At 37.1% G+C, this 20884-nt stretch overlaps 1 protein-coding gene across 25 annotated transcripts in view; it reads left to right on the top strand.

Moving 5' to 3' along the window:
- The window catches only part of HERC1 (HECT and RLD domain containing E3 ubiquitin protein ligase family member 1), a 194786-nt gene that overhangs the window by 49363 nt on the left and 124539 nt on the right, over positions 1-20884 (top strand). For 21 of the 25 annotated variants that reach the window (XR_004966839.1, XM_036304098.1, XM_036304091.1 and 18 more), the window contains 11 exons: positions 890-1084; positions 2097-2408; positions 4959-5055; positions 5627-5770; positions 6696-6823; positions 10866-11010; positions 11113-11284; positions 13106-13240; positions 13825-13990; positions 18007-18132; positions 19303-19524. Coding sequence is in view for 24 of the 25 variants with exons in the window: in XM_036304098.1 (XP_036159991.1) it covers positions 890-1084; positions 2097-2408; positions 4959-5055; positions 5627-5770; positions 6696-6823; positions 10866-11010; positions 11113-11284; positions 13106-13240; positions 13825-13990; positions 18007-18132; positions 19303-19524 (1842 nt within the window). In the remaining variant the exon portion in view is untranslated. Of the gene's footprint in view, positions 1-889; positions 1085-2096; positions 2409-4958; positions 5056-5626; positions 5771-6695; positions 6824-9673; positions 9814-10865; positions 11011-11112; positions 11285-13105; positions 13241-13824; positions 13991-18006; positions 18133-19302; positions 19525-20884 lie in introns of those variants that run through there. The other 4 variants (XM_036304159.1, XM_036304156.1, XM_036304168.1 and 1 more) reach the window with 4 other exon arrangements.

The raw sequence follows: 20884 nt of genomic DNA, 5'->3' as shown, positions 1-20884 counted from the left end.
TATGTAGTAGTCCCATTTCTGAGTTTTCTCTAGGTCTACTGAGGAAGTATTAAAAATGTCATAACAAATATATTAAAAATAGCTTATATTACAAATAAGTAGGAAGAATCTAAATGACCAGTTAAAGGAAAATAGTTAAATACATTGTGATTTTTATATTAGATGGAATATTATCAGTTCAATTAGGAAGAGTAGGTAGAAATATGGAAATTTTTGCATGAGTCTTTTATATCACTTTTTTTTTTAATCCTCACCCGAGGATATTTTTCCATTGATTTTTAGAGAGAGTGGAAGAGAGAGGGAAAGACAGAGAGAAATATCAATGTGAAAGAAACACATCAATTGGTTGCCTCCTGCACGAGCCTCGACCAGGGCCCGGGCCAAGGAGGAGCCTGCAACTGAGGTATGTGCCCTTGATCAGAATTGAACCCAGGACCCTTTGAAGAAAGCTCTATCCACTGAGCCAAACTTGCTGGGGGCGGTATCATCACTTTTATATATCCACTGTGATAACTGTTAAAGAACATAAAATTCTGGAAGGACATATATAAAAAATAGAACATTTATTGTATTATGGTGAGGGGATTATCAGTGTTTTTTTCCTACTTTGGTAAGCTCTGTTTTCCTATAATGCTGTTGTATGCAATAATAAAATTTTTAGTTAAAAAAGTTTGCTTGTGTATCTCCATCTCCTCATTTTTGTCATTTTTATTTGTATCTTTTAGTGGTTTATTCTATAGTAGTACATAGTCTAGCCATCTGTGCTTAAGAATGGATGAGTTGTTAGGTTATTTGAGCAGTTGGGAGTTTTAGAAGAAGGAAAGTTAACAGTAAAATGTCTAATTTAAAAATATTTTGACAATTCATTGTATGTTTTTAATTTTGATAGGTTTGCAGAATGGCTTCTGATTACTCAAGAACATGTGCTAGCCCAGATAGCATTCAGACTGGTGATGCTCCCATTGTCTCAGAAACCTGTGAGGTTTATGTTTGGGGGAGCAATAGCAGCCATCAGTTGGTAGAAGGCACACAGGAGAAAATATTACAGCCCAAACTGGCTCCCAGTTTCTCCGATGCTCAGACCGTGAGTTATCTGCATACCTTACGGATTGGTAGATGACAGGGTTTGCTTTAAATAATGTTAAGAGTGTTTTTTATTTTTTTAATTTTTTTAAAATATATTTTATTGATTTTTTACAGAGAGGAAGGGAGAGAGAGAGAGAGTTAGAAACAGTGATGAGAGAGAAACATCGATCAGCTGCCTCCTGCACACCCCCTACTGGGGATGTGCCCGCAACCTAGGTACATGCCCTTGACCGGAATCGAACCTGGGACCTTTCAGTCCGCAGGCCGACGCTCTATCCACTGAGCCAAACCGGTTTCGGCAAGAGTGTTTTTTAAATTGAGTGAAGATTCTTGATTGTTTCTTATCTCTGTTGTTTCTATATCATACTGTGTCAGTTTTTTCATTTTAATAGAAAAAATATTTTTAGTCCCCCATTTCCCTAATGCTGTTCCCAAGTTTTAAAAAATTAAGTTGGGATCTGGATTTTTAAAGAGTTATGAGTGGCAACATACTTACCATTATATTCAACATAAGTGGTAATACTAAATAAAAACTGGAATTTTCCCTTTAGCAGATAGGCATTTCATTTTTCTATTATGGTCACTTTTTTACATTTGTAACTACCGTTAGCCAAGCTAGATGTTCTATTTTATTATTTTCATTAAGACATTTTAAAATGAATTTAGAATATATATGGTTCTATAATGGAACCTAAGAAATTTATAGGAACATTTTATTTTTTATCCTTTAAGAAACAACATTTTACTTTGTTGTTTCATTGAACCATGACCAGGTAAATAACCTGGAAAGATAAATATATGTTAATCTGAGCACAACAAAGGCAATGTGAAAAGGCCATTAATGGGTTTCTTAATTTTCTATTTACTTTTCAATCACTATGAAGATCCATGCCCTAGTTGGCTTTAAAAGACTGCTTTTGAGCCTCTTTGGTAAAAACCAGCCTTAAATGTTAACACATTGTTTCTAACAGAAGCATTTTATATTTACATTTCTATTTGTTTGCTTATAGATTGAAGCTGGACAATACTGCACTTTTGTCATTTCTACGGATGGCTCTGTCAGAGCTTGTGGTAAAGGCAGCTATGGGAGACTGGGCCTTGGAGATTCTAATAATCAGTCTACCTTAAAAAAGTTAACATTTGAGCCTCACAGGTCCATTAAAAAGGTTTCATCTTCCAAAGGATCTGATGGTCACACTTTAGCTTTTACCACAGAAGGAGAAGTCTTCAGTTGGGGAGATGGTGATTATGGGAAACTGGGACATGGAAATAGTTCAACACAGAAATATCCCAAGCTTATTCAGGGCCCTCTTCAAGGAAAGGTATGTGTTTTCTTTTTTAACTTAAAAAAATAATTAGATGCACTGGTGCTCTTTCAGATTTTGTTGTGTTCCTTCTGAAGTTGCGTTGCCCCCAGCTCTTTGGCTTATCTTTTGTATAATTCTTTTATGATTTACAAAACATTTTCGCATATATTATTTAATTTTAATTCTTATATAACCTTATTCAGGTAGTTTTTCTCATTTCACAGGTAAGGGAACTGAATATGGGGCTCTAAGGAATTTCAGGCCCTTGCTCTCATGGAGCTTTAATCTGTGGGATAAAGATAATAAATAAGTAAACAAACAGATAAAATAATTTCAAATAATAGTAAAGGAAAATTGAGTAATGTAATAGATACTAACTTGGGTGAGGTGTGTGATATTAGATAATTAGGTCAGAGTTCTCTTGGAGGAAGTAGCATCTTAACAGAAACTTACTTGAGGCTTTTTTTTTTCCAGGGTCTGCAGTTTTATTAGGTCCCCAAATTATGTGCTGTCATAGTTATAATATCCCTGGTTTCTGCTTTATGCATCTTAAATCCATCCTAAAAGTTTAATAAGAAAAGCTTGCTTTTATGAAAATAATATTGAAATTGTCATTTCATATGTTAACTTTTTCTGATCTCTGAGTTTGTTTTTTTTTGTAAAAAAAAAAAAAGATTTTGTTTCATACTTTACAAGAAACATTATATATACAAATCCTGCAGTATAAAATGATTCACATTTTAAATAAATTCATTTTCAGAAAGATTTAAAACAGCATTTGTAACTAAGAATTTTGAGAGAAAATATTTTTCAAAATTATTTCAAATATATAGTATATTTATATACATATTTTTGTATATTTTTTAAATTTTTTATTTTATTGTTTAAAGTATCATATATAATATTACATATGTCTCCTTTTTCCCCCATTGATCTCCCCCTGGCCACCACCGCCCCACGCCTCCCCCAACCCCCCATGTCCTCACCCCTTTAGTGTCTGTGTCCATTGTTTATGCTTATATGCATGCATACAAGTCCTTTGGTTGATCTCTTACCGCCCGCCCCCCCAACCCTCCCCTGCCTTCCCACTGAAATTTGACAGGCTTTTGAAGTGGCTAAGTAACTTGCCCAAGGTCACACAAAAATAAACACTAAACCTAAATCTCCTTCCTTAGTATATAATTATATGCATTTATATGGGTCTCACCATTTTAAAATTGTATTCTTCCCATGAAAGTTTCCTCACATAGAAATCTCTTAATGTTTAAGTTTCAATTTTTTTGTTGTTGTTGTTAATCCTCACCGGAGGATATTTTTCCATTGATTTTTTAGAGAGAGTGGAAGGGATGGGGAGAGACAGAGTGAGAGAAACGTCGATGTGAGAGAGACACATGGATTGATTGCCTCCCACCCACACCCTGACCAGGGCTAGGGGTTGAGCCTGCAACCTAGGTACGAGCCCTGGACCGGAATCGAACCTGAGACCCTTCAGTCCACAGATGGACAGTATATCTGCTGAGCCAAACTGGCTAGGGCTAAGTTTTAATTTTATATCTGAATTACATGTAGGACACTTTTCCTTCATGGGAGGTTGGTTGACAAGGTTGGCTAATCAAATGAATTTTAGTTTAATGTAACTTTCAGTAGTTTAATTTAGACATCAACCCCCAAGTAGTGACCTTTGGAATATTCCACTTGACAATATCAGGGGATACTTGATAAGATGTTGAATATAGGGCTCTAAGGAACTTCAGATAAACACTATTTGAAGTTGTATATTCCTAGTCTTTGTACCTCCTTTCTTCCTTAATTATAATTTTTTTAAATTAGTTCTAATTTTTTATATTAGACAAACTAGAAATTGAAAAGATACGGAGTTATTGGTATAGATTTTTTTCCTGTGTATCTTTATTAAGTAGTCAGTGATTTTGATCAGTGTTAGAAGGTATGAGTGGTCCCCAAAATATATTGGTATATGCCTTTATTCCCCTAATTTTTACTCACCAAGTTTTTACCCTACTGTCAGGAGTTTCATTAATGTAAGCTTATATATTGCTTAGATCTTTCTGCATTGGTAATAGTGTGTTTTTGAGAGTTATTCCTATTATATAATGAGTTTTATTTGATTAGCCAGGTTTGGAGGTTTTATTTTAATGGTTTATTTAAACTTTTTTGTTGTGTTGTTCCATGAGTATTTAGCCCTCTCCAACTCTTTGAGTAAAGACTTGAGTAGTGATATAATATTCTTGCAAGTAATTGATTGATATATTTGGGGTTGGGGGAGTTGCTAGCTTTTACACTGCCTTTGTGTGAATTGAATTAAGAAAAATTGTCCTCTCCTTTGGGTGGAAACCAGGGTTTGTGGCCTGGCCAATGTAGAGCATATAGCCATTGCTCTAAAATACAGAACGTATTTCAGCACCTTCTTGACCCTTTAGCCAGGCAGCCTTGTCCTGGATGAGTTGTGAATATCAGTATCTTTGAAGTTTCTTCATATGGGGTCAAATATGAACTATATGTTTTTTCATCTTCGTGTTCATCAAATTCACTTTGTGTGCAATGCAGGTAGTTGTTTGTGTGTCGGCTGGGTACAGACATAGCGCTGCTGTAACAGAGGATGGCGAACTGTACACATGGGGTGAAGGAGACTTTGGAAGATTAGGTAACATTTTTTATTGAAATTATTCTCATAGAAAAATAGAAATGATGATGGTTATTGAGTGAGACTAGAATTAATAGGCCAAAGACTGTAATTTATTTTGTTATTTTTTTAAGTTCAGAGGAAGATAAGTTTATATACAGAATACCTAGATTTTGGTGCTAAAATTTGAAAATGTAATGAAATCTATCAAGTATTTACTGAGTGTATACTATGAGCAGGCACTGTAGGATTTCAGTGATAAGAAAGATACCATCATCATCTTGGTGTGTATAATTTAGTGGGAAGGGAAAACAAATCAATATGAGCATGATACTAGACAGCATTTGACAAAGTGCTATATGAGAGGAGCATAAATAGAATGTCCTAATGAGTCATTGGCAGACTGGGTGACACAGTTTGGGAGTTGTCTAGAAGATTTGATGAGAGAAGATGATAGAAATGATTCTGTTTTTCATATTTATCTGTACTTAAAAATGCATCAGTTCTATTATTTTGTAATGTGTATTCCAGCTGTGAAGTAATGGCCAAAAGAAGAAGAGTTAACATTTCTTTTTTGTTGTGTTTTACCAAGGTCACGGTGACAGTAATAGCCGTAACATTCCAACATTAGTAAAAGACATTAGTAATGTAGGAGAAGTTTCTTGTGGCAGTTCACATACTATTGCTTTATCTAAAGATGGGAGAACTGTATGGTCGTTTGGAGGAGGAGACAATGGTATGTAAATATTTATTGGTTGATTACTTTGGCCTTTTTTCCTGAGATGTTTAAAAATTATTTTTCAGTTGTACATGTCTATTGTAGAAAAACCAAATACTGATGGCAGAAATTAAAAAACCTAAAATGAATTGTTTCTACAAATGTTGCTATAACCATTGTTAAAACTGGTAGATAGACATCTAAATATGTATGCATTTACACAAATTTGTACATACTATATATTGCTGCACAGATGTCTTTTAAAAACCAAAGCAGGCCTATATTTACCGTAGATATTATTTAATAACGTGCTGGTTTTTATCTAACAGTATTTTATGAATATCTTTCTATGTCAACAAGCATGGCTCTACATTTTTCTTTTAAATGGCTCAAAGTGTTCTTTCATGCGATTGTAGCACAACTGATAAAACTAGTTTATTATTGAGTAGAGAGTTTCCATTTTTTTTTTCAGTATTAAAAACAGTACAATGAATGACTAAATCTTTGTCCATTTTACTTAGTCACTCCTGTCAGCAATGTGAGAATGCCCCTTTCCCCATATTCTTTAATACCCCACTAGGTATTAAAGTAAGATAATTTAAAACATTATTTCAATAGTGAAAATAATATTTTAATTGCATTTCTTTGGTTCTTAGTAAGGTTGAATATATGTTAGCCATTTGTTTTTCTTCTTTAGTGATTTGCCAAGTTTTCTAGTTCATGAACTATTAAATCTTTTCAAAAATTAAAAACAATTATTTCATATGCACTCTAATATAGGAGCTATTTAGTATATCAGCAAATTTGAAGTTAGAAATATCACTATAAAAGGAGAGAAAAACAGAAAAAATAATTGTCTATATCTAACTTAAAGTGGTTTTAATTGCAAGAATAGAGGTTCTTTAAAACAAATTATTTAACTTGAATGTGTTTGTTTTCATAGGCAAACTTGGCCATGGTGATACCAACAGGGTGTATAAACCTAAAGTTATTGAAGCTTTACAAGGAATGTTCATACGCAAAGTTTGTGCTGGGAGCCAGTCTTCACTTTCTTTGACATCAACAGGGCAGGTAAGACTAAGGGATGAGCATGAAGGTTTAGATCATTTCCTAGAACTAGATGACTAAAAAGTAATTTAAATTTTAAAGTTAAAAAATACATTTAAAACATATGTATTTTCTCCTGTTTGAAGTACAATATCTGAGAAGGAATCAGTTTTTCTGAACTGGCCTGTGTGACCCAGGTAAACCTGCCCTTAGCCCTGTTCTTTGTATTAAGATGCTTTTGTAAAACCTTTTACCACTTAAGTGTTTTCCTAAAAATCATGGATAGTGGGGGGAAAGAGAGACTAGCTCTTGCTGGAACCAGTGATATGAACTAACTAACAAAGCAAGAAGGTGATCAAAAGAGAGGGTAAGGAGAACATTTTCATACGGAAAATAATCTGAGAGGTTTAGGTGTCCCGAGAAAGGGTTAGTCAGGCTTAGGATAGTCAGAATTTTATAAGCCCTTTATAAACTTTTGAACTTATACATGAGTATCTTGACTTCCCTTTGTTTGTTGGTGATGGAAAGGTTCCTGGTATGGTGATAGACTGACAGTAATTTCCTGCTTACATTCATCAGCAATGACAATGGAAAAGGGAGCTCTAACCACACATTCTCTCACATATAGGAATCCCTTATGTGCCAGGTAGTGTTATAAAAATGTTTTCTAACTAAATCAAAAGGCAGATAAGCAGCAAAGTGGAAATTAACATATAACTAAAAAATTTTTTTTGAGAGACTTGAATGCCTTGTGTCCTAAAATACCTACCTCATGCCCTGGCCGGTTAGCTCAGTTGGTTAGAATGTCATCCCCTTACACCAAGGTTGCGGGCTCTATCCCCAGTCAGGGCACATATAAGAATCAACCAATCTACACTAATAAAAGAGAAAGATGCAAATTGACCATACCTTCGTGATGCCCACCAGCCAATCAGGAGTGAGCATACAAATTAACCTCATCGCCTCTGTAGAGACTGACAGCAGAGAGGAAGCAGCTCCCAGCACAGCACGGCCTGCTTGGCCATCGCTGCGGCAACCCAGGAGCAGGCAAGTGTAGCCTGCAGGCAGCACCCAGGACAGCCTGCTTGGCCGTCGCTGCAGTGTGGAGCAGGCAGGCGCTGCAGAGAGCAGAGAACCATGAGGAGCGGGCCTAAGGCATCAGTAGGACATCCTCTGAGGGCTCCTGGATTGGAGAGGGTGCAGGTCAGGCTGAGGGAAACACACACACACACACACACACACACACACACCCGTGCACTAATTTCGTGCACCGCGCCCCTAGTGAGTACATAAATAAGTGGAGCAACAGATCTATGTTTCTTTCTCTCTCTCTCCCTCTCCCTCTCCCTCTCCCTCTCCCTCTCCCTCTCCCTCTCTCTCTCCCTCTCCTCCTCTCTCCCTCCCCTTCTCCCCCTCTCCCCTCTCTTCTCTTCTTCTCTCTTTAGCCCTGCTCTCCCTCTTTCTCTCTAAAAAAAAACAATCAATAAACTTTAAAAAATCTACCTCAAACTATCACCTTGTACTTCACTACATTAGTTATCCTATCTAATAACGAAGGAATATGCTAATTGACCCTCACGCTGTTGCAAAGATGGTGGCACCCACAGCCAATAAGGAGGGAATATGCTAATTGACTGCCACGCCACAAAAAGTTGGTGGTGCCCACAGCCACAAGATGGTGGTGCCCAGTCCCCTCAGCCCCCAGCCACCCAGGGCCAGCTCGAGGTGCAGGCAAGCCTCGGATGGTGGCTGCCCGAGGCTCAGGTAACCAGGGCCGACTGGGGCTTGTGCTGCTGGCAGTGGCAGCAGCAGAGGTGTGATGGGGGTGTTGCCTTCCCCTGATCACCGGGTCGCCTCCCGCCCTGAGGGCTCCCGGACTGTGAGAGGGGGCAGGCTGGGCTGAGGGACCCCCCCCTCCAGTGCATGAATTTTCATGCACCGGGCCTCTAGTTTGTTATAATGCTGGTTGCTACCTTAAAACTTAAAACTTCTGTTTTACATCTTTCTCACTGAGAGTTTTGTGCTAAGAATCAATGAACTGAAGCCAGAAGATGCTCATTTATTTGTTGTATAACCACAGGCAAATAAATCACCGACCTCCCTTGAGTATCAATGCTTCTTTTGCAAGAGAGGGGTAATAGTTTCTGCTTTGCTTACAAATGATCATAAACAGCAATTATTTGAATGGAAAGTTTCTATAAACCAAGAAGTACTGTTTAACTACTAGTCGCTAATCCTCCTATATAATAAAAGCCTAATATGCTAAGTGTCTGGTTGTTCGGTCGTCCGTTCAACTAATCAAAGTGTAATATGCTGATATGCTAAGGCCGCTCAACCGCTTGCTCTGACGTGCACTGACTACCAGGGGTTAGATGCTCCAACCGGTAGGTTAGCTTGCTGCTGGGGTCTGGCCGATCAGGAGGAGCGAGATGGGCCGGACATGCCCTGGAGCCCTTCTGTGGTTCATCCCTGGCTGGCCAACCTCCCGCATCCCTCCCTGGCCCTGATCGTGCACTGGTGGGGTCCCTCGGCCTGGCCTGCACCCTCTTGCGATCTGGGACGCCTCATGGGATGTCAGAGAGCCAGTTTTGGCCTGATCCCACAGGCCAGGCCGAGGGACCCCACTGATACACGAATTTGTGCCCCGGGCCTCTAATAATATAATAATAGTAATAAATTCAGTACATTAAATTCCAAAGAAAAGTGTAAATTATTTGCACTATGAGTACACTAAGTTATGTGAAGTCAAATACATAAACTGAGAAAAAAATAAAGTGAGAGAGATACTTTTGAATGGTAAGGGTAGTTCTGTTTACCATTATACTACTTGCTGAGTATGAAATGAATATCTACTTTTTCCTTGGTTCATCTCAGTCCCTTAGGCCTCTTCAGTGCTAACTCACCACCATATTAAGTATGATTCTTGTGTTGAAAAATACAGTATGTATGCAAGCCAAGTAGTTCTTCATCTTGTGTTCAAGCAAAGGAATACTGCAGTAGCAAAACTTAGCTATGTGAGTCTTTTTTTGGGGGGGGTGTGGGGAAGGGGGGCAGGCACAGGCACGCTGTGCTCCTGAGAGGGAGAGCACAGCTGTGTGGGTCTTAATGAGTGACAGTATTATATTGTATTTGAATGATTTAGATTTTCAATGACATTGGCTATATATTTTATCAATTTATTTATCTTTAGTTCCTAACCCCTCCTAACAAGCCTTTCTTGTACTGGAATTATGTGGCATTCTATACTTAAATAAGTTTTCTGGCAACTGGTACAAGTATTTGCTCTTCATTTTTTTGTTGAAGAGGTTTAACCTCTCAGTAGTCTTTCCTGAAATAATTGCAAGACAAAATAATTCCCAAACTTGATGGCACAAATATAAGAGTCTATAAGACCCATTGAAAGAAAAGAAGTTGTTCAGTTTGCTGATTATTTTGATTTTGGGTTGCCAAATTGGCAGTCGTTTATTCTTTTATATTCCATATTTTTCACCTCATATTTCCCTCAAACATCTTTAATCAGTATTAGTCAAAAATAAAGATGTTTGTTTCACATGATCCTCTTTCTAAGTGGTAATTAAAATTGTTATCACAATGAGATAAGGTATTTTTCAACTAAATCATAAATGGCAGTTTTGTGATTTATAGAATTTTTTTTATATGATCACATCTTGGTCTAGTCAACACAATATTTGTTGGGACTTTCAATGTAAAAAACATGTAAAGGAGAAGTTTTAAGATAGCAACAGTATTTCTAAGCTACTAAGCTTGGGCAAATATAACACAATGCAAGCCAATAAGTAGCTTTGGCAGGATCTCTCAGAAGATCATTCTATATGTTTTTTTTATGACCAATTATTTTTCTTTCAGCTCAGGTTTTTGTCTGCCTGTATAATGAACTTTTAAAAACAGCAAAATAAATTACTATAAGCATCTTTAAAAGAATCAAAACAATAAATACTATTTTTAACAATGAAGTTATTATTTAGTATTAAACCACACTGTTCTTTATGATATTTATTCCTAATTTCTCAGGTTATTATGTGTAGTGTATTTCTATTTGTTTCAGGTCTATGCTTGGGGCTGTGGAGCTTGTCTAGGTTGTGGTTCTTCAGAAGCTACAGCTTTGAGACCCAAGCTTATTGAAGAACTGGCTGCCACCAGAATAGTTGATATTTCTATTGGAGACAGTCATTGTTTGGCTCTTTCTCATGGTAAAGTCATTTGTTTTTAAGAAATAGTATTAACTATCACCTTCCACAAATACATTACATTTAAATTGGGCTTTTCTTTTGTTCTTTGTGTTTTGTTTTTAGATAATGAAGTTTATGCCTGGGGCAATAACTCCATGGGGCAGTGTGGACAAGGAAATTCCACAGGCCCTATTACTAAACCAAAGAAAGTGAGTGGCTTAGATGGCATAGCTATTCAGCAGATCTCTGCTGGAACATCACATAGTCTGGCATGGACTGCTCTTCCTAGAGACAGGTAAGAGTGGCCACATTTAAAAAATTTTGTGTTTTAATAACAGTAGAAGCACTAGTAAAATCAGAAATAATTGTGCTTTGTTTATAAAATACCCTTCTGAACATTTTTAGTATTGTTTTTTTATTATCGTAAGTTGACATTAGATTTCTTTCCATTTGAATATTGGGGTTAGATATGTTTTATAAGCATGAGGTTATCCCCTGTATTTAAGATATTTTCTTAATTTGTCTTCTAAACATTTTGAATTTCTTCTGTGTCCAGATAATGATTAAAAAAAAAATGTTTTATTTCAGAGAGAGAAAGGGAGAGAAATAGAAACATCAGTGATGAGAGATAATCACTGATCGACTGCCTCCTGCACACCCCCTACTGGGGATAGAGCCCACAACCTGGGCATGTGCCCTGACCTGTTAGTGAACCATGACTCCCTGGTTCATGGGTTAATGCTCAACCATTGAGTCACACTGGCCGGGCCCAGATAATTATTTTAAAATTTAATGTATAAGTATCAACAGGAAATTATATTAAAATAATCAAAACCAGAAGTAGGCTTAATTGATTTAAATAATTAATTAGCCTCTGTACCCTTTATCTGGTTGGTTTTTTGGAAAGAGTAGTTGCCAGACTTTTAAATAAAATAAGTTACTTTTTGCAGAAATTTAGCTTTTTTGTGAAGTGATAATAAACATAGATCTGTTTAATTGGGTTGGTGACTTTTAGCCAATATTAGGAGATTGGATTTTAAGGAATTTGAGGGTTGTTTCAGATATTTTTAGATGCATGTGGGCTAATTTACAACCTAGAATGCATTACACAGTTGACCCTTGAACAACATGGCTTTGAACTGTGCTGGTCCACTTATACATACACAGATTTTTTCCCAATAAATATACAGCCAGTCCTCCATATCTGTGCATTTTGCATCCACGAATTCAGTCAACTGCAGATTGAAAACAGTAGTTTTCAATCTGTGGCTGGGAATCTGTGGAAGTTGGCCCAACTGTATGCATTTTTCTCTGCCATTTTATATAGGGGACATGAGTACCTGCGGATTTTGGTATTCACAAGGGGCAGGGAGGCCGCGGATGTGTCCTACAACCAATCCTGTGCAGATACTGAGGGACAACTACAGTTAAGTTTTTGGGGATTCAAAAGTTCTACATGGATTTTTTACTGCACTTGGGTAGAGAGTCAGCACCTGTAACCCCTGCATTGTTCAATGGTCAACTGTATTTGCATTCTAGACCTTTGATTCAGTTGGGGTTTTTTATGACATTGTAACCAATTAAATACATTTATACCCTCTAAAACAAAAGCCCAAAAGTATAATAAATTTAATATAAATAATTTATATTAGTATTAACTCTGCAACTTCCCATTTTATATGTAGGTAGTTTGTTTCCAAGATCTTGAAAATCTTCACAAGAGTTTTTAGGAGTTTTTCTTTTAATAGATGTCAGTATGTCACTGTATAGAGTCAGGCTATGTTTCTTAAAATGAAATAAACATTTTATAGACCCTTAGAAGGGGTTATAGTAGATCATGTGTCTCAGCCTTCTGCCTTCAGGTGAGTGAATATCCAAACCTTACAAAACAGATGGTGGTTATATATTTTCTTCTTGAAGAACTCTAGGGATGGCCAATTCTTGGTTTTCCTCAGTTGCTAAAATGAAGGGTTTTATCACCTTCATAATCAAGAAAGTTTTCTGTGTATCTTGTTGAAACTTTCAGCTTTAGTAATGGTTTAGATTTTTTTTTTGATCATGTGTAATAATTTTATGTTAAGGCGGTTCCATGATTTTTCTTAATGCTTTTTTCTAGACAAGTTGTTGCATGGCACCGACCTTATTGTGTAGATCTTGAAGAGAGTACCTTCTCACACCTGCGTTCTTTTCTTGAGAGATACTGTGATAAAATAAACAGTGAGATTCCCCCACTCCCTTTCCCTTCATCAAGGTATGTTCTGTATATGTATATTTGTGTGTGCGCACGTGCATGTCTATTAATTACTCATTTCAAGTTTTGACTTATTTTCTTTTTATTTTTGGAATGCTGGATGAATTTATTTTTTTAATTCTTTGTTGTTTAAAGTAGTGGTTGCCAACCTTTAGGACCTCATGGACCGCCAGTGGTCTGTGGACCACCGGTTGGTGACGCTGCTCCTAAGGTTTCCTTAAACCAGCAGTCGCCAACCTTTTGGACCTCATGGACTACTAGTTGGCGAATGCTGGTTTAAAGTATTACATAGGTCTCCTTTTTCCCCCATTGACCTCTCCCCAGAGTTTTGACTTACTATTCTTTCTTGTTTGATTTTCCTCTCAATTATATGAAATTCTTTACAATCTAAAAAAGAGCTAAACTTTAGATACTTGTTGATAATAATCTTTCTGGAGAGTTACCCATAATTTCATGAATCATGTTTTAAAAATTACTGTTGGTCATAATTTCACAAAATTTTTGAAGAGAAAAAAATGTTACTGAAACTGGAAAGCACATGCTCTTTATGTTCCAAAAGTTCACTGCAGTTTATTTGATTTCAGGGAACACCATAGTTTCCTCAAGCTGTGCCTGAAGCTGCTATCAAATCACCTTGCTCTTGCACTTGCGGGAGGGGTAGCTACCAGCATTCTTGGGAGACAGGCAGGTCCACTTCGAAATTTGCTCTTCAGACTGATGGACTCAACTGTCCCAGATGAAATCCAAGAGGTAAGAGTATAGGACTCATGAATCTGTATCTCAAGGCACATTTTTCTCTGAGGTTGTAGCTTATAAATTCAACTATATCTTAGGAAACTTCAGTTGGATGTTCTTTCCCCTACTCCTATTTTCTTGGGAGAACAAATGTTTTTGGTCAATCTGACCTTTAAAATAGAGCTCAAATGTCATTTCTGAGAAACCCTTTCAGTCCCTGCTATCCTGCCAGGTTAGGTTTCTCTTATATGTGTTCTCATTGTAAGGCATTGTATTGAAGTTGTCTATTTATAAACATGCCTGTTTTTGAGCACCAGAAAATGAATTTATGAGGACAATGACCTAGTTTATTTTTTATTATGGTAAAATACATATAATATAAAATTTACCATCTTAACTATTTTTTAAGTGTACAGTTCAGTGGCATTAAATACATTCATAATGTTGTACAGCTATTACCACCATCCATCTCCATAACTTTTCATTTTGTAAAATTGAAATTCTATATCCATGTTTAATAACTTCCCATTTTCCCTCCCTCAAGCTCCTGGCAATTACCATTCTACTTTTTGTCTCTATGACTTGGTATGCTAGGTGTGTCTTATAAGTGGAATCATATACTGTTTGTCTATTCATGACTAGCTTGTTTCATTTATTACAATGTCTTCAAGGTTCATCTGTGTTGTAGCATATGGCAGTGTTTACTTCTTTTTTAAGGCTGGATAACCTTCTGTTTTATGTATATACCACATTTTGCTCACCCATTCATCCATCATATTTATGACCTTAGTTTAGACACTGATTTCTTAGCCAAAGCACAAGCAACTAAAGAATAAAAGGTAAATTGGACTTCATTAAAATGAAAAACATTTATGCTTCAAAGGACATTATCAAGAAAATAAAAATATAATTTACAGAATGGGAGAAATATTTGTAAATCATATGTCTGATAAGCTAGTTTTTGAATATGTAAAGGATTCTTACAACTCAACAATAAAAAAGATAACCCAATTTAAAAAAAATGAACAAAGAATCTGAGTAGTTGTGTCTCCAAAGATATAAATATAGTCAATAAAAACATGAAAAAATATACATTGTAAGTCATTAGGGAAATGCAAATAAAAACCACATGAGATATGCTTCATACCCACTAGAAGGCTATAATAAAAAAGACTGACAATGATAAATATTGGTGAGGATGTAGAGAAATTGGAACCCTGGTGGGAATGTAAAATGGAACACCTACTTTGGAAAACAGGTATTCTCTTAGTTACACATAGAGTTACTATGTAATGCAGCAATTCCACACCTAGATCTATACCCATGGAAACTGAAAACATGTCCGTGCAAAAATGTGTACAAGAATGTTTATAGCAATATCTATACTACTAATAAAGGAATATGCAAATTGTCTGGGATGCCATCACAATATAACGACCAAACAGCAGGCTGCTTGGGTCGACAAGGCCAACAGGGGGAGGGTATTAGTGAGGGATGACCAAACGACTAAACAGCAGGCTGCATGGGATGACCCGGTTGGCAGGAGGGTTAGTAAGGGACGACCAAACGACTGAACAGCAGGCTGCGAGGGGTGACCAGGTCGGCGGGGGGGGGTTGGGGCGGGCAGTTGGGGATGACCAGCCTGGCAGGGAGGCAGTTGGGGGCGAACAGGCCAGCAGGGGAGGGCAGGCAGGGGAGAGCAGTTAGGGGCAAGATCAGGCCAGCATGGGAGGGCAATTGGGTGTGACAGGTCAGCAGGGGAGGGCAGTTGGGTGCGACCAGGTTGGCAGGGGAGGGCAGTTAGGGGCCATCAGGCTGGTAGGGGAGGGCTGTTAGGGGCGAGATCAGGCTGGTAGGGTAGGGCAGTTGCGGGGGACCAGGCCAGCAGGGGAGGGCAGTTGGGGGTGATCAGGCTGGCAGGTGAGAGCAGTTGGGGGCAATCGTGCCCGTAGGGGAGGGAAGTTGGGGGCAATCGTGCCCATAGGGGAGGGCAGTTGGGGGCAATCAGGCTGGCAGGGTAGCAGTTAGGTGTCAATCAGGCCAGCAGGGGAGCAGTTAGGGGGCGATCAGGCTGGCAGGCGAGTGGTTAGGAGACAGCAGTCCTGGATTGTGAGAGGGATGTCTGACTGCCAGTTTAGGCATAAACCAGCAGTTGAACATCCCCCAAAGGGTCCCAAATTGGAGAGGGTGCAGGCTGTGCTGAGGGACATCCCCCCCCCCGTGCACAAATTTTGTGCACTGGGCCTCTAGTTATTTGTAATAGCCAAAAAGTAGAAATAAACAAATGTCTGTTAAATGGTGGATAAACAAAATGTAATATTACTCAGCTATAAAAAGAAATGAAAAACTGACACGTTACAATGTGACTGAACCTAGTAAACAGTATGCTAAATGAAAAAAGCCATATACAAAAGGCCACATGTTGTATGTTTCCATATACATGAAATGTTCAGGGTAAGCAAATTCATAGAGATAGAAAATAGATTAGTTGGTTGTTAGGGGTTTGAGGGAGGGAGAGATGAGGAGTGACTACTAATGGGCTCAGAGTTTCTTTGTTTGGGTGATGACAAAATTTTCTAAAATTAGTGGTGATGGTTGTTCAACTCTGAATATACTAAAAACCACTGAATTTCATACTTTCAAAAGGTGAGTCCTGGCCCGTTGGTTCAGTTGGTTGGATCATTGTCCCATGCATCAAAAGGTTGCAAATTCGATTCCCAGTCAGGGCATATACCTAGGTTGTGGGTTCAACCCCCAGTCGGTGCATGTATGGGAGGCAATCAATTGATTTCTCCCCCTCTTTCTCCCCCCCTCTCTCTGAAAAATCAATAAAAACATATCCTTGGGTGATAATTTTTTTTAAAAAAAAGGTGAATTTAGCCCTTTCGGCATGGCTCAGTGGTTGAGCGTCAACCTGTGAACCAGGAGATCAGGGTTTGATTCCTGGTCAGGGTACATACCCTGGTTTCAGGCTCAATCCCCAGTGGGGGGGCATGCAGGAATTTTATGACATGTGACTTACATGTCAGTTTAAAATAAAACAAAAAAGATGGTGATTTTTCTGCTGCAGGGGCATGTCGCTGGGATGTAGTAGGTAGGAGTGTTAACATTAACGTGAAACTGAGAATTTAATATCAGCAATAAGTAGTGAAATATTTTTTTAAAGGTTGATAAGTATTGGAATAAAGTAAAGAAAGTTAACTTAAAAAAAAATCCTTAGAATCGTTTATTTATTCCTTGAGCCTCCTTGGTAGCTACTCTGTGTTAGGAGAGTTCTTAGGAGATGGATTCTCCCAGGGTGTGCATAAGGCTGTTTCTGTTGAGGAATGTTTGTATTCCTTTTTCCTTCTCCCCGAAACTTCTAATAATTTATCTGTTTTCAGCAATCACTGTTGCTGTGTTTTGTTTCTTTCTTTTTTAGTGCTATATTTTGAACCAATTGTAGACTTAAGGAAAAGTTGCATAAATAATAGGATTTTCATGTATCTGTCACCCAGCTTCCCCTAATACTAATGTCTTTATATAACCACAGTACAGTGATCAAACCCTAGAAATTTCATTGGCTTAATACTATTAATTAAACTAAAAACCTTATTAGAAATTATATCAGTTTTCCACTAATGTCCTTGTTCTTTTGTAGGATCCTATCTAGGATCCCGTTTTGCATTTAATTGTTATTTCTCCTTAGTCTCCTGCACTCTGTTACAGTTCCTTATCTTTCATAATTGGGACACTTCAGGAGTTTTGCTCAACTTTGCAGAGAGCCTTACGAGGCCCAATGCTGTATTCAACACTAAATATTTGTTGGATGATGATTATTTAGTGGCAAATCGAAAATATGTATTCTGGTCTTCTTAAAGACATTTAAATAAGGACTTGCATGCTTTCTTTTTTCACATAACTTTTATTTAGATTTCCATGATCCACTTTCTGTGATTTCTGTGATCCTAATATCAGTGGATTTAATTTATCTTATTTATTAAAAAGGTAAGAACCAAGCCAATAAATACACTTTTCTTTTTTAATACTAGGTGGTAATTGAAACTCTGTCAGTGGGAGCAACCATGCTATTACCTCCATTACGAGAACGTATGGAGTTACTTCATTCTCTTTTACCCCAAGGACCTGATAGATGGGAAAGCTTATCCAAAGGACAGGTGAGCTTCTGCATGGTATCTAAGTAAACCAGTAATATCACATACAAAGCACAGAGAGAGAAAAATAAAACTAATCGATTGCCTTGTGTTTATGAAATAATAGTGCACTTAACTTGATGGTTCTGGTGAATCCTTGTATTTAATGTTTTCTGCTGGTTGAGTTCCCAGATTTCTAATGAAGGTGAAGTAAATGATAACTTATTAAATTATGGGGGTAATTATTAAAATTATGGCTAATTTTTCCAGTGTTGCTTACACTTTCAAATCAGAGACCTTTTAGTTTATTTGTAATGTACTGAGTTGAAATCAAGGGCATGCACTATTATTGATTCCATGCCCAGAACTTTGTCTGAAATTGCTTACATAAAAAGTAAAAGATGACTATTATGAAAAAGTATTTGATGATATGAGTGTGCGTATTCTTTTCTTTTTTTTAATATCTTCTGTACATTAAAGTAAGTACATTTTGCTTAATCAAGTAGAACAATCAATTGTAGAGTTAAACATGTCTGGGGAAAATGGTGCGTCCTTGTAATGTAATATTCACAGGTGCCTTGCAATGAGTATTTTGCATTAGCTTAGGTTTCAGTTACATATTTTAAACGTTAGAATAAATAGTTTCATTGGTAATTCTGTAGAAGAATGTGTAGTATAGTTTATTTGTTGACGTTTCTGACTCCTTTCTATGTACAGTGCTAAAATCATTATGCAGAGTATGCCATTTTAGCTTAGAGTTTTAGGTTTTATAATAAAGAATGGAATAAAACTCTAAGTTGCATTTTCCCAAGTGGTATTAATGGGATAGCTTTTCTTTTTTAAATTTTTCTTTCTTTCTTTTTTTTTTTTTCAGAGAGAGGAAAAGAGAAAGGTAGGGAGGGAGAAACATCGATGTGAGAGGGAAACATTGAAGAGTTGCCTCCCACATGTGCCCCGACTGGAAACCGAACCTGCTACCTTTTGGTGTATGGGATGATGCTCCAACTCACTGAGCCACACCAGCCAGGGCCAGATAGCTTTTCTTTTGATTACTTATTTGCTAAAAGATTATTGTTAATCAGAATATGAAGTAGATTATTTAGCATCATTAGTATAGTTTTTTTCTGGGATCTTTTTTTTTCTAGTGAGTTTTAAGCTAATTCCTATTTTATCAATGGAAATATTTTTCTTTAGAGAATGCAACTGGATATCATTCTGACAAGTTTGCAAGATCATACCCATGTAGCCTCCTTACTTGGCTATAGTTCACCCTCTGATGCTGCTGACCTCTCTTCTGTGTGTACTGGCTACGGAAACCTGCCAGATCAACCTTATGGCACTCAGAGCTGCCATCCAGACACCCATCTAGCTGAAATTTTGATGAAGACTCTCTTAAGGAATTTAGGATTTTATACAGTAAGTTCTTTTTTGTGTGTGGTTAAAATAATAATAATAATAATGAAGCTCTTATTTTTTTCTTTGTTTTTAGAGGTGGAAGATATCACTTTACGTCAAGATATTTTGACATTTAAACACTAATGAAATAAAGCTCTAGATTCCACTCCTCCATAGGGCAAAAACATGTCAAATCTTCTGAAATATTGTGGCTGCCTACTGACTTATAATTGACAATTCCAAAGAGATTTATTTTAGAATTTTACCAAATTTTTTTTTGATGTTAATGAATAAACAGATACAAATAGTCAACAACATTTTGCAAGAGAGGAATAATGAGGATGGGTATAATAATGATTGACTTTACCAGATATAATCTTATAATTAAACAATATGATTGGCACTAACTAAGAATAGGCTGTTCAACTGGAGAAAAGAAGGTGGACACTGTAGCTTTCCCTGTATTAGGGGGCCATTAATTTTTACTTTGTGGTGTTCCTTAGATCCATCTCTTTTTTTCTTTTCATTTCTATAGGTTCTAACTCAGGCCATCAGGACCTAATATTAATAGTAGTGTTATAGCTGTTTTCACTATTGGTGTCTTCTCAGTATCCTACTGCTGGAATAACCTTGTTTTATTAAAAAACAAGATTGTATTAAATTAAAACTTTTTCAGACCTTTTATCATTTGGCTTACATACCACTCTTGATCTCCTGCACATGGCATACCTATCTTCTGCTTGCTCTTCTGTCTACCAATCTGTAACTTAAAAAAACACACAATCATTATTGTTGAAAGTATCACATATGTCTCCTTTTTCCCTCATTGACCCCCTCTGGTCCACCCCCACCCCCTGTCCCAGACCTTCACCACCCTATTGTCAGTGTCCATGGATTATACATATATGCATACAAGTTCTTTGGTTGATATCTTCCCATCTACCAACCCACCCCCCGCCTTATTTTAGGAATCCTTGCCGAAATAACCCCATCTAACCATAGCATTATAACTGCATACCCTTTAGCAATTTTTAGAGTCAAAATGTACTGTATAACTTAACTTCAACTTGTTTGTGTATCCTTTCACATTGTTTCCTAGACCTCTTCAGTGTCAGGTCGGTATATTCTTTTCCTTCTATATAAGTTTTAGCATTTTGTTCTGCCTACATTAAAAGGTTGTTGACTAGATTAGAGTATAGTTGTTCTTATAAATTATTTTCTGTCAGATATAAGAATGTAAATTTGACCTGATATTTGACTATAAGTGGAATGGGAAGTGATATATATATATACACACACACACACACATACATACATATATATACACACACACATACCCACTTGTTATTGTCTGAAATTTTTTTCCAAAGTTTTAAGGAAC

This window comes from Myotis myotis, unplaced genomic scaffold (genome assembly GCF_014108235.1).
Source record: "Myotis myotis isolate mMyoMyo1 unplaced genomic scaffold, mMyoMyo1.p scaffold_m19_p_1, whole genome shotgun sequence".
In the NCBI taxonomy this organism is placed as follows: Eukaryota; Metazoa; Chordata; class Mammalia; order Chiroptera; family Vespertilionidae; genus Myotis; species Myotis myotis.
This window is presented reverse-complemented; position numbering and strand designations above follow the sequence as displayed.